This window comes from Stegodyphus dumicola, chromosome 6, assembly GCF_044657685.1.
Source record: "Stegodyphus dumicola isolate Sdum_Otavi_A_Nest chromosome 6, ASM4465768v1".
Lineage (NCBI taxonomy): Eukaryota > Metazoa > Arthropoda > Arachnida > Araneae > Eresidae > Stegodyphus > Stegodyphus dumicola.
In genome coordinates this window covers 84,079,744-84,094,000 of record NC_140773.1, presented here as the reverse complement: position 1 = coordinate 84,094,000, position 14,257 = coordinate 84,079,744, and the positions used below count along the sequence as shown (strand labels likewise).

Below are 14,257 nucleotides of genomic sequence, written 5' to 3'. Positions count from 1 at the left end.
ATTACAACGATATCGAAGACCTTACAGACAACTAAACGACTTCAAAGTCGTTGCATTGTAGGGTTGCGTGAAGCTGGATGGTCATACCAAGCAATAGGCCGCCAGCTGCAGCATATAGACACTGCTGTGCAAACATGTTGGCAGCAATGGTTGCTTAGAAAAACAAGGAAACTGCTGACGAAATGAAGGCTCTGGAAAGCCAAGGAGCACAAATGCGAGGCACGATAGGATGATCGTTCGCCAAGCCCGAACCACCCCAACGGTATCATTGTCGGCTATTCAACGCACTACAGCCACGTCTATACCTCCCGTGATACCGTCCACCATCTCACGCTGCTTTTCTTAGGAGAGGTTATGCTCACAGAGGGTTTTAAGACGTTTGCCTTTGACCCCCACAACATCGGCGGAGTCATCTGGAGTGGTGTCGCAACCGATCATCATGCCTGCCATCAGACTGGCATCGTATAATGTTCAGCAATGAATCCTGCTTCACTCTTGAAGCAGATGACCACTGTGTTTGTGTCTGGAGAGGACAGGGCCAGTGGTCCCAATCAGCCTTTGTTTTACAAGGGCATACAGCCATAACCCCTGGTGTGATAGGGTGGGGCGCTATTTCTGATGACAGCAAATCATCTTAAGTCATCCTCCGTACATCTTTAACAGCTCAATGATATGTTGATACCATCCTGTGGCCGGTTGCATTACCCTTCATGGCACGTCATCCTTGGGCTATTTTCCAACAAGATAATGCCAGGCCTCATAACACTCGCATATCTCTGGACTGTCTCCCTGCGGTTGATACTCTTTCTTGGTCAGCAAGGTCACCAGACCTTTTAACAATCGAACATGTCTGAGACATGGTAGGCCGCCAGATTCAGGGACCACAAGATATCGCAGATCTGGAGCGACAACTGATGAATGACTGGCAGAGTATGTCGCGGAATGACATTACGAACATCTACCACCCCTTGCCTCGACGAATTTAAGCATGAATTGCCACCAGTGGCGGTTCGACCAACTACTAATTTGAACCCTCAGTGGGTGATTGTGAGGTGTGAACAGCTACTGTTATTAACAGGTACTATGATTTTTTAATCATTTTGTTATCTGTGTATGAGCTATACACATATTCAATTTCATCAAAAACAAACACTTCCTTCGTGGTGCTTCGATTTTTTTGCAAAAGAGTGTATGTAATATTTTAAGGCGTAGCTAAAGGCATGAAGAAGACGTTAACAAAACTGATTTCAGTGAATCACCATTTTTATTTTGACATATTTCAGATCCTCTCTTTGGCAAACAAATTACTTTTTAATCATGGTTGAATACAATACATTTTTATATGCACTGGTTTAGAAAGTGGGACAGAGAAGCACAGTGGCACAGAGTTGTTTGCATGGCAGAAGTCAGAAAAAAATTAACCATAGTTCCTCACGAAGCAGTATTTATACTGTGTAGGTGCACACCATTTAATTATCTTTTTCAAGCAGTGTTACATAATTTGGAATGATCTCTAATTCAGGGGAAAGGATGAACTTAGACGGAGAGTATAAAATCTGGAATCGTTAATTTTCAGGTCACCAATTATTTCTTATATAAGGTATAATAATTTTATTCAACCAGCTGAGTCTTATGTGGAGACAAGCGTTGCTAAGGCATGGTACGAACAGTCTGGGCACACCTAAAATTTTCCTTCTATACACACAGAAAAATTGAATGAAAAATGATTTATGTTACTGTAGGTTACTTTGATTCTTCTTTATTTATACTAAATGACAGCACAACAAAAACCAATTCATATATTTTAGCCATGTTTAGTTTTCAAAGTCCATGTTAGTTAAAAACCCTAATTTTTCAAACAAATATTCCAGAATTTTTTAGGAAATAAAAGAAATTTCTATGTTATTTTTTTGCTGTATGCTAATCTCCTTATGCATTATTTTAAAATTTTTACCTTGAAGTCTTGCCTAAAATCAAACAGCGAACATCAGGTGTGCCCAGAGTGGAATCACTGAAACACTAGGACCAGACCAACAACTGTATTTTTGCTTCACAGCAGCTCTCCATTGAGCTCATTCATAATAATACAGTGGGTCCACATCTGTGTTTCATTTCCTGCTTTTGAATCGTATGCAAAATCTTTTACTCTATTATGCGCTTCCCAGCAATGCTCGCTTCGGCACTCTTTTCGAAGCCCTATTCAATCAGCGAGTCTGTTTCGGGCACACCCACAGAATTAAAATGGCAAGTTTTATCTTCACAAAATTTTACCTGAGTACTTCTCTAAGCCTGATTAGGCTGCCAACCATTTTTTGTTTGGTGGGGGAGTCGAACTTTCCCACTTTTAAAGATAGCATGCCGGAAAGGGTTAAGAGGAACCCTGGATCAACTACATTACTGAAAAAGAACAAACGTAGGGCTCTAAGATCTTCTCTGTATATCTCATAGTTGTCACGGAGCCTCTGTTGAACATATTCTGAGGTGTGCAACTGTCCATGGTATCTTGTTCCAGGCTCTCTCCAGATACAGGTATATCAAGAATTGGTTTCCAGGCTGAGTCACAAATCATCTGTAAAAAGCACAGTGCTTCACATGAGTATAGTTCAAGGTGCATGTTGTCTCTACCATGCATGTAATGTGCTGCAGTAAGAGGGATGTAAACAGCCTTAAAGTAACTTAGACCATGAAACTAGAGTTCTAGTGGTTGCATACAACTCACATGAGAGCTGTGAAGCTGTACCAGCCCTGTTGCTATGCTGAAAATCCCAAATAACGAGGCCAACTTTGCCCAGGTCTTCTGAATATGGATCTAGTGTCCTGAAATTGTTTCCACCAATAGCAGACGACACTGGACATTACACTGAGCTCTGTAGTCATTTGCACTTGTGGTTGGCTTGCTTCCAATCTACCGAAAGGTAGGTCCACATCTGTGTTTCATTTCTTGCTTTTCTTTCTCACTTTTTTTTTGGGGGGGAAGGGAGGTTTGGTTTTAAACCAAGAAATTGTTGGGGTGATTTTGTGAAGGTCAGGAGTAATTTTGTCAGCTGTTTGGTTTTTCACTAGAGCAACTCTCTTTTTCGCTAACACCATAAAAAAAATAGATCAAAGAGTAAATATGAAATGTAAGTAATGTAAATATCATATACCGAAGTTACTTTTTTTGCTTAGCTCCTTGCTACTTATTTTACCTAATACTTTAAAAAATTAACCCAGTTCTTCCCAGAAACAGAGCAAATGTCACGAAGAAGTACGAACACACAAATCGCTAAAAAACCCTATGTGCTTATGTATTCAACTCTGAATTTGCATAATTAGTATCTTTTGTTCAATACGTTTTATTAAAATGACATAATTTGCAAATTCTCTTAATTCTGCATATAAGTGTACAGGTACAAAGCAGGTACCTTCCTTTACTGCTCATTTGATACAAAACTGACTAATTTTTGCATTTGCTGTATTGCCCTGGAAATGAAATATTCAATAAATATTTTATATTTGTATTTAAAACTAATATGCTGTATAATTATAATTACTTTCGATAAATGAAGTTGAAGCACACAAATTAAATTAATCCATCTATTAGTTTCATGCTATCTATATTTCATCTATTAATTTTATTGAATGAAGTTGAAACTAAATTTGTATAATTACTGTTGCTAAAAAAATTGTTAGTATAGCTCTTCTTGTAATAAATTTCCCTGTACCTATATACCTGAATAAATTTTTCTTATGCAACATATAATATACAGAATTTTTTATGTATAAATAAATATGAATTATTCTTTACTCAGTTCAGTCTGATTTTATTACTCATTCTGTAAAACTAATATAGGAATTCTGAATTATATTAAGATGTTTTCTTTGGACATTTCCTTGACTGCTATACACAAGGTTTCTATACATTTATACAGTCAAAAGTCGTTAATTCGGAATGATCTATAATCCGGACCTCAAAACTAAAAACTTTCTGCGCATGCGCCGCGTTGACACATGCGCATAGGCGTTTACGCGTGCGCGTAAGACCTTTTACGACTGCGCATATGAGTGTGCGCAAGTGCAGAATACGTTTTCGCTTGCGCGTTTTATGTATAATGGACGTATAAGCTAAAATTGTCTAATTATCTATTTCAGTTAATGTTGATGATTGCGTGGTTCCTTAATTTTCGAATTGGATCCGACTTATTATTTTTTGCAGACTGTAAGAGCAATTTTATAAAAGTAAGCTTAAACTTTCGATTATACCAAATAGAATTTCCGATATATATTTGTTAATATGTAAAGGATCTAAAGCGAAAGTATGTTTTGAAATCCGAAATCTGTTTATCAATTTCACGCTGCTCGGCGGGGGGGGGGGATCGCCGCGGCGGGCGCGTAATGAATTGGAAGTTGATCTGTCAACACTATCCTTATCTTCAGCGCAGATGTTTTTATTTTATTTGGCTTATAATTCCTTACCAAATGTAGTATTTCATCTCGATATGCTCCGTCTTTGATATGATTTAAAACAAGTTCCTCGTCATTATAATTCGCTTTCGATAGCGAAGAAAGTGACAGAGGTTATTGAAAACGAAAAAATTTCGATTGACAAATTAATCGGTGTTCTAGACACAGCAATTATAGGACTTGAACAGCGGAACTTTGTAACTGAACAAGAAATTATGTCTGTTTAATAGAATTAAAGAGAAAGTATTATCACATGAAACGAAGCAAAACTTAAACAACTTACATTGAAAGAAATGTTTAATAAAGTAAACAAATAAATATTAAGCTTTTTCTTTTTGCAAATTTTGATACCCTTTAGATCATAATTGTTCTTTATTTCATAAATTACGTTTTCATATTTTTAATTTTAGAATTTCTGCATGCCATCTTACGAGATTTAAACTGATGATCTATAATCCGGAATCGCCGAAGTCCCGACGAGTCCGGATTGACGACTTTTGACTGTAATAGATTACAGTATCTTGTGAGGTGGCATATTGAGGAGGGTAGTTCTAAAAACTGTTCAGTTTTCACATTTTTAGATTAACTATTCTTTTTTCCCTAATTTTCACATGCAGAATGAATTAAAAATATTTTATGCATAAAACTTTCAAAAATGCATTTATTCATATGTCTTCCCCTTGCATAGCTTATTAGCATAATGCAGAACTTTCATTAGCATTATTTTCAACTTATTCCAATAATTCAGTGACAAAAATGACCAATTCTTAGAAATTTTGTTCATATGCTTCAAGGCCCAACTTATTACCCAAATAAACATGAGAATGGACTTCTCTTCCCAAAAGCCGAAATGTTAAAATAATCCAATGTAACCCTATTGTCAAAACAAAAGATAAACACCAAAGTAAAAACATTAAATTAGCAAAACAGCAACCTTCTGTTTGGTGTACTCTATTGATTTCAAGAGCAAACAGGTACAGGCCCCTCTTCATCATGAGCAAAGAAATCTGTAACGAAAGACAAGGCCATGGCTGAAGTCAGTCTACACCAAACAAAAAGTTGTTGTTTTGCTCATTTTATGTCATCTGATTGTCTTTTTTCCCTTGTAATTAACCTCCAGCCATTAATTATAGGATGGTCTAGATGTTGAAGATAAACATAACAGTTTCTCCTTCCTTTCCTTTTAAAATTTATAGGTCTTTTTTTATAATAAAAATCTTTTAGCTTTGATTATGTAACTTAGAAATTCTGCGTTTACCTATAATCAAGGGATGGATAGTAATGCACAATGCAGAAATTTAAAAAAGAGGAGACAGTAATATTAGAACATTTAATTCATATGCACTTTTGAATAGTTATATGTATAAATTTTCCCTTTACCTTTACCCTCAGAGATGGTATACACCACTTTTTCGCTTTTCAAGCAATGAAATTATTGAAGAATTGGAAAAATTTGTTAGTACAGTCAAAAGTCGTTAATTCGGACACCCATAATTCGGAATGATCTATAATCCGGACCTCAAAGCTACAAACTTTCTGCAGGCGTTTACAACTGCGTGTAAGACTTTTACGGCTGCGAATATGCATGTGCGCATGCACGTTTAATGTGTAACGGGACGGTATAAGCTAAGCTAAAATTATCTAATTTAGTTAATGTTGCAGATTGCGTTGTTCCTTGATCTTCGAATTGGATCCGGCTTATTATTTTTTGCAGACTGTTAGAGCAATTTTATAAAAGTAAGCTTGAACTTTCGATTATGTCAAATAGAATTTCCGATATATACTAATATGTAAAGGATCTACAAAGCGAAAGTATGTTCTGAAATCTTTTTATCAATTTCACGCCGCGGCGCGCAATGAATTGGAAGTTGATCTGTCAGCACTATCCATATCTTCAGGGCAGATGTTTTTATTTTATTTGGCTTATAATTCCTTACTAAATGCAGTATTTCATCTCGATGTACTCCGTCTTTGATATGATTTAAATCAAGTTCCTCGTCATTTTAATTCGCTTCCGATAGTGAAGAAAGTGACTCAGAGGTTATTGAAAACGAAAAAATTTCGATTGACAAATTAGTCAGTATTCTCAACACAGCAATTATAGGACTTGAACAGCGGAACTTTGTAACTAGACAAGAAATTATGTTTGTTTAATAGAATTAAAGAGAAAGTATTATCACATGAAATGAAGCAACTTAAACAACTTACATTGAAAGAAATGTTTAATAAAATAAACAAATAAATATTAAGCTTTTTCTTTTTCTAAATTTTGATACCCTTTAGATCATAATTGTTCTTTATTTCATAAATTACGGTTTCATATTTTTAATTTTGTAATTTCTGCATGCCATCTTACCAGATTAAACTGATGATCTATAATCCGGAATCGCCGAAGTCCTGACAAGTCCGGATTAACGACTTTTGACTGTATTATGTATAGACAAATATTTTATAAAGCAATTTTTTCATAACGCTTATCTAATTACAACAGAATACTGTTTACTTAAAAGATTAAACAATGGATGACTGACAAAGACATTCACTTTTGAAAAAGATAATCTTTTTGTCCTAATAAATATCCACTTTTAAAATAAGATTTCTCTTGTTATTGATTAAAACTTGAAATTTTCCTCCTACTTATGTGGAAAATGTAATAAATGTCAAATGGAACTTTCTACTCAAATGCAATAAAAAGGAAGAATCTTCATTTTTCCCTTAAGTAATTCATTTTTATAAAACAGCTTTTCTTGTGCTTCACAAAATGTCATGTTGTTCTGGATTTAAATATGTTCAACTAATCTAATCTTACATCAGATATTCTACAAAATCATTTCTTGCTACACATGATTCATTTATATTTGATTGGAAATAAATATTTTCAGATAAATATATTATTTTTTATTCAGTAATATGGATTTTGATTTTTATAATATTGTACTTATCTAGCTTATTAAGTGAAACAACCTTCCATATTTTAAAATGCAGATTAAAATTTATAGTACTGCTTTTAATACTAATCTTATTTATATTTGAATTTCTGATTTTTAGATCCTCAAAAACGCATGCGGGGCATGTTTATGCATCTGGGTTTCCTTACTTTACTCTACACAACTGGATATTCTGCAGCAAATCTCTTGGGCTGGATATAAAGCATTATAATGACAACTATATTCACTTTTCTTATTACAAACTATTCAAAAGTGTATATTTTTGAAGCTATACCAACAAAAATTATGAAACTTCTGAAAATAAAAAATGATTCTTTTTGAATTGTAATAATTATTAAATACAAATATAATGTTGAGTGCAGAGTAGTAGTTTATTTACATGTTTTGAGCTTGACAATAACTAGATGAAACCTGAATAAATCCATCTATGAATTTTTTGAAAGTAAAGTATTTAATTCCTTTCGTATTTCACTTAGTTTTCGATCTTGATGTTTCATCCTAGAATTAATGTCTATAGTCATGCTGTCCAATTTATTTTCAACAACATGGACACTATGCTGTAACTCCTGTATATGGCACAGCAATTGTGCATTTGGAGGACTATTTGTACAAGCCATAGATCCATAATGTAAAGCAGAAATACCCGAAACTACTTTTTTCAACTCGCGCAGTTCTGCTTTGATATCATTGAGCTCAGTTGTATGCTTTTCAAACATATCTAAAACACATCTTTCTATATCAAATATTTTCCTTTCAGCATTGCCTCGTAAAGTACTACCTCGACTGACTGAAGAATATTGCCCAATACTGTAATAATCTTCATTGCTTGAGGAATTCATTTCAATTTTTTTTGGCATCACAATTGACTCGGCAGAGTAATAGCTAAGGACACTTTTATCATCATTTTCTATATCATTACAAGTTTCTACTTTATCTAAATGTACTTCAACAGCTTTGTCACAGAATTCTTTTTGACGTACGGTGGGATTAACTATAATATTATCACTATCAAAGGTTTTGGTAGCTTTAAGTGTAATGCTTTTAGATGTGATTTCAGCTTTGTTAGGAACACTTTCAGGCACTGGCATTCTTTCAGGCAACTTGATACGGTTTTCTGAACAAAATCGGCTCTTAGGAGTATTTTTTCTACTGTCAAAGCAGCTAGCAAAATCTTTTTCTTGAACAATAAACCTTTTCTCCGGTCCTAAAAGTGATTTTAATGCAATAACTCTAAATGTCATGTTGCAACTAATATAACCATCATCAGGAATGGTAAGTGAGGCAGTGCAGTCTTCACATGACTGACCACTAAGCAACCACAATAACTTTGTGTGATTGAAGGTGCTTATCGCTATACCTTTAGGTACTTTCCCTTTCTCCAAAACCTTAAAAAAGAAAACAGCAATATAAAAAGCTATACTATAGATATATGTACTTTATTTATATGAATGATACAAATTTAAATTGACAACAAAAATACAATAAACCCTTGCTTGCAATTATGCACATATGCATTATCTGAAGTTTTTCCGTTTAATTTGTTCAGTGCCAGAATTTCATTCATATGCAATATGTTTCAGAGTATCAGCCATGCTGCCATGTCAACAGTCTGTTTAAAATAATTGCTCCTAAATCATTTGGCATTTTTCAAACAATTCAACATAAGCCACTTGATATAAATAAACTAGCATGGGAACCAGTGAATTTATCAACACTGAATACTTGCTGGCATTGATCAGAAGTTGTCAACAGTTTTAAAGAATGTCTATCAATTGTAATTGAAGCCAAAGAAAGCATAAAAATAATTGCAGAAGCAATTAATAGTGAAGGATTTTCAGATATGAAAGGAAAAAAACAAAAAGGAAGTCTTAAGAATTAATCGAGACATGATGATGATGAATCAGATGACCTTGTAACACCAACCGGCAGTCAAAGGAGCACTACTGAAGAATATAAAACATCTTTAACTTACAAGAAGTTAAACAATTTAAACAAGCACAAAAACTGTCTGCTTTGTAATGCAGATTAACCTAAATGAAAGAGGAGAGAACATAAAAAGCACTGAAAAATTCTGCACTCTTTACTGCCAGACTTTAAAAGACCTACACAATCATTATTTCAAGCAAAAATCACCAGGTTTTTAAAAATTTACTGTATCATGTACCAACTTAGTAATCGGTAATAAAAATCCTTTAAAATAAAATTGCCTTCATTGTTTCATTTCTCCCTTTTTATTAACAAAAGTATCTAGGTTTGCTTAAATTATACATACACATTTAATTTGAACTACACCTAACACATTTTCTGTATAGATCATTTTGCAGAATATACAATTTGCATAATATACCCTTTTGTATAATAATTTATTTACAAAAGAAATATTGAATATATTATCTCCTAATGTAAATTTAGTAGAAGTATCAAGTATTAGTATTAATGTGCAAATATTTAGAAAAACTTGTTTTCGAACTAAGTGAATTTAAGATCATACAACTTTTGTATAATATATATACTTTCTATAGTTAAATTTGCAGAATGTGTTTTGCCATGCACACAATTATAGCAGCAAGGGTTTATTGCGTACCACACTTTTGCTTAATGTATAACTTTTATTGACATACATTTATTGGCATACTTCAAGTAACAAATTATAATTTGGACATACCGTATTTGACGGCATATAAGACGCACTTTTTTATTTTTTTCCTAAATTTGGTCTCAAAAACGTTACCTGCGTCTTAGACGTGAAGGACACAGGTTAACAGGACACGGTGAATGTTATTACCGGATAAAGGTCTAGACACACATAACTTTTTCTACATCTGCCATACTTATTTTGCGCATGCGTGAAATATCTGTCGCCAAAGGTCGAAGTTGATGTCGAAGTTCGAACAGGTTCGACAGTCACATTATGTCTATGGAGCCTTTCCTTCTTTACATAGACTTTCTTTGACTCAGCCGACACACGTGTCGGTATTGGTGCTACTCTGTATAAACGTGTCAGATGGAAAATATAACTACAGAAAACAAGAGATTAAGCTATACAATTCAGTATAAACTAGGAATGTTAAACTACGCCAAAGTGCATGGAAGCAGAGCAGCAGCAAGGCATTTCAGTTCACCACCTTTATTCAGTCCAAGTACGTATCCAAAAATTGATACGTACTTGGCGACTACAGGAAGATCAACTGAAAACTGCTAAAAAACAAAAACATAACCTTCGATGCCCAGCTCCATCTTGGCCTGAACTTGAAAATGCCGTAAAAATGTGGGTGATAGATAAGAGAAAATCTGGGATGTTTCAACCAAAATGATAATCAATGAGGCGAAAGGATTTGCAGAAAAACATGGGAATCAGAACTTTTCAGGGTCTGAGGGCTGGTGCTACAGGTTCATGAAAAGGCAAGGCTTATCAATACGCATAAAAACAACTATTGCACAGAAAATGCCAACAGATTATGAAGGAAAAATACTATCATTTCATAGGTTTGTTATAAATGCACGCAAGAAAACTTCTTTTGAGCTCGGTCAAATAGGAAATATGGATGAAATTCCACTCACATTTGATGTACCATCCAACAAGACAGTGAGTATTAAAGGGTCTAAATCAATAACCATAAAAACCACAGGTCATGAAAAAACCCGATATACGGTAGTTCTAACATGTTGTGCTGATGGCACAAAACTACTGCCGTTTTTCATATTAAAAAAAAAAACTTCCAACAGGTGCAATTGTTCATGTTCATCCGAAAGGCTGGATGGACGAAGCTGGAATGAAACTGTGGTTACAGAACGTATGGGCGAGGCAACCTGATGGACTCTTAAAAAAACCCTTTCTTTTGGTTTTGGATCAGATTAGCGCCCTTAGAACTGAAACCATAAAGAATAAAGCGAGAGAATTAAAAACCCAGATAGCTGTCATTCCTGGTGGATTGACTAGCGAATTACAGCCTTTAGATGTATCGGTGAATAAGCCATTTAAGGAAAAAGTGCGAGAACGATGGAACAAGTGGATAGGCGAGCCACATCACACCCTCAGGTAGAATGAAGCGGCTCTCTATTTCACAAGTGTGGGAGTGGGTACAAAGATCTTGTGAAGGACGTAAAGGCTGAAGTAATTGTTAAGTCCTTTAAAAAGTGCGGAATCAGTAATGCTCTTGACGGAACAGAAGACGATGCATTATTCGAAGAAGGTGATACTACCGATGACGATATTCTCGTTTTCGATGATGATGATAGTGAAAAGGATTTTTATGGTTTCGAAAGTGATTAAAGTCTAATTTCATGATATGCAACGTTTTCCTTGAATCTGTAGTTTTTGTTGTTTCTGCTTTATTTTGTATTATTGCTTGCCGTTCATTTTTTTTATTCATTATTGAAATTTACATATCATGTTCAAAATAGCCTGTCATTTGTTAATTTTAATTAATAAAAATATGTTTGGTAATTGCATTCAATGATTGTTTATTTGGCTTTTATGAAACATGAGAACTAAAAGAAACCACATTTTAAGTTATTGTGGACTATTGAAACTTTTTTTCCTTGTGTGTGGCCTTCTAAATAAGGGTGTGTCTTATATGCCAGTGTATCTTATATGCCATCAAATACGGTATGTATTATTTATTGTAACTAAGCATTTGAAGTTTCTGAGCCAGTTATGAATATAATCATGAAATTAGGCTATATTTTAAACATCAAGCAATTAGTGCATAAATGCATTAAAATATATTTGAAATTATTTTTATTTCGATCTAAATTCTGCATCAGCATTTCTTAAATTGGGATAAAAACCAGGAGTATGGAGAATATTCAAAAAAAAAATTTTTTTAATGAGATATCTCATCGGCAAAAACTAAATCAACTGCCATTATGTTCATTAACAAGAGAGTTTTATTTATAACTAATGAAAATAATTAAAAAAGCTAATTGAGACTAATTTAAATAAATTAATTAAAGACTGGTTATATGTAATTTTTTTTCAGTGATGAGATTATTTTCAACTGCACAGTTATTGTATTCTCACATTTCATACTAAAAAAAAAAATTACAAGAACTGTAAAAAATTTTACATGCTTTCTTAAAAATTATAAATGCTAGAAAAGTGTTTGTAAAAATTTTAAAAATTAGTTCAGTAAGATTCTATATTTATGTATTTCAAGATATAGAAACATTAAAATTTACTTTTATTATTGGAAAAGGTTTAATATGTTAAAAAAAATTCTTCCTAAGACAGAATTTGAAACTTACTCCATTTAACTACCATTATTATTTTATTTAATCAATAACACAGAAATTTAAGCACAGTAATTTTATTAATGAATGCAGTTCACTAATCTAAAATATTAAAAATCAAAATTAAGCATTAATCAAATATACCTTCATTCAACTCCTATCATTACTAAGTGTATATTCATTATATTTTTTGTAATTCTCCATTAATATGAGCTTGCATTAATTTTTTTAAAAAGATTCTGCAATTTAAATAAACATATTGTATTTATATATATCTAAGTTTTACTTTTATTATTGAAAAAGGTTTAGAATGTTAAAAAAATTCTTGCCAAAACAGAATTTGAAATTTACGCCATTCGACTACCATCATTATTTCATTTTTATTTAATCAATAACACAGAAATTTAAGCACAGTAATTTTACTATTGAATGCAGTTCACTAATCTAAAATATTAAAAATCAAAATTAAGCATTAATCAAATATACCTTCATTCAACTCCTATCATTATTAAGTTGTATATTAATTATATTTTTTGTAATTCTCCATTAACATGAGTTTACATTAATTTTTTTAAATAAGATCCTGCAATTTAAATAAACTTATTGTATTTATATATTTATGTATTTTTGGGGGGTGGACTTGCATTTTTTAATGATGCTCACTATCAAATACATATTTGATAATATATTTGCATTATTTTTTTTAAATCATTAAAGTGTTGTATAAAAGATTTTCCAACCATATGAATTTCTAAAACTTCACTTATGTCGAATGTAAAAAAGACATTTATTCAAGTAACAATAAATATAAAAATGAATATTACATTCATAATTTTCATATGCATACATATTTTACTGAGATGTATGCATTAAATTTAGTGGCTCCTTACTATCATCAAAAAATGCAGTTCAGAAAAAAGGTCTGTTAAATAAAAATTATGCAAGGTCTTCATATATTCAATACCATGTAATTCAATACCATTCAATAATGATGGCTTTAACAGTTATTTACTATACAGTAAATTATCTACAGTATCTGCTAATACTAGGTTCATCAAACTTTACATGAAGTATAACTGGATAATGCTTTAATTTTATTGTAAAAACATATGAGTAACTGATAAAAGATTTATATGCACATTTTAAAAAATGGGAGAAGAAAAACTTCATTATGATTGTTGAATGTAAAGTTTATTTTAAAAGCTAGAAGTAGAATTTTTCTGCATCATCAGACACAGTGGGGAAAAAAATCTTTTAAATGAAAACTTCTTACATAATTTCTTATTTTTTGGTAAATTAAAAAAAAAAAAAAACATTCAATTATTTGACATTTATTGTTTCAAAATTTCAACTAAAAATGCATCTCTTACAAAGCTTTGAAATTTTCACGTATTATAAAACAAACCCTTAGCTCTCTTTTTAAATAAGAATATATCAATTGATTTTCTACTCTTTTCTTTTTCATCTTTCTTTCTTTCTTTTTTTTTTTTTTTTTTTTTTTTTTTTCTTTAATGTTGCATGTTTCTTTAATGTTCAATTTAGCTTGGGTGATTGTTTTGCATCAAGTGATTTTCTTTTCTTTTCTTTTCCAATGGCAGATTGTGAACAGTTACAGTGTAACACAGTCCATTAGT

General features: G+C 32.5%; 2 protein-coding genes across 5 annotated transcripts in view; one reads left to right on the top strand and one right to left on the bottom strand.

Annotated features, from left to right (window-relative positions):
- LOC118190147 (glutathione S-transferase 3, mitochondrial-like) overlaps positions 1 to 7,713 on the top strand; it is a 63,929-nt gene extending 56,216 nt beyond the window's left edge. For all 3 annotated transcript variants that reach the window (XM_035360832.2, XM_085818622.1, XM_035360831.2), the window contains exon 6: positions 7,492 to 7,713. In XM_035360832.2, the coding sequence (XP_035216723.1) occupies positions 7,492 to 7,592 (101 nt within the window). In that variant the 3' untranslated portion in view covers positions 7,593 to 7,713. The remainder of the gene's footprint in view (positions 1 to 7,491) is intronic.
- Positions 7,714 to 7,738: 25 nt separating this feature from the next.
- Positions 7,739 to 14,257, bottom strand: part of LOC118190146 (WD repeat and coiled-coil-containing protein-like) — a 112,511-nt gene continuing 105,992 nt past the window's right edge. For both annotated transcript variants that reach the window (XM_035360830.2, XM_085818621.1), the window contains exon 10: positions 7,739 to 8,776. In XM_035360830.2, the coding sequence (XP_035216721.1) occupies positions 7,817 to 8,776 (960 nt within the window). In that variant the 3' untranslated portion in view covers positions 7,739 to 7,816. The remainder of the gene's footprint in view (positions 8,777 to 14,257) is intronic.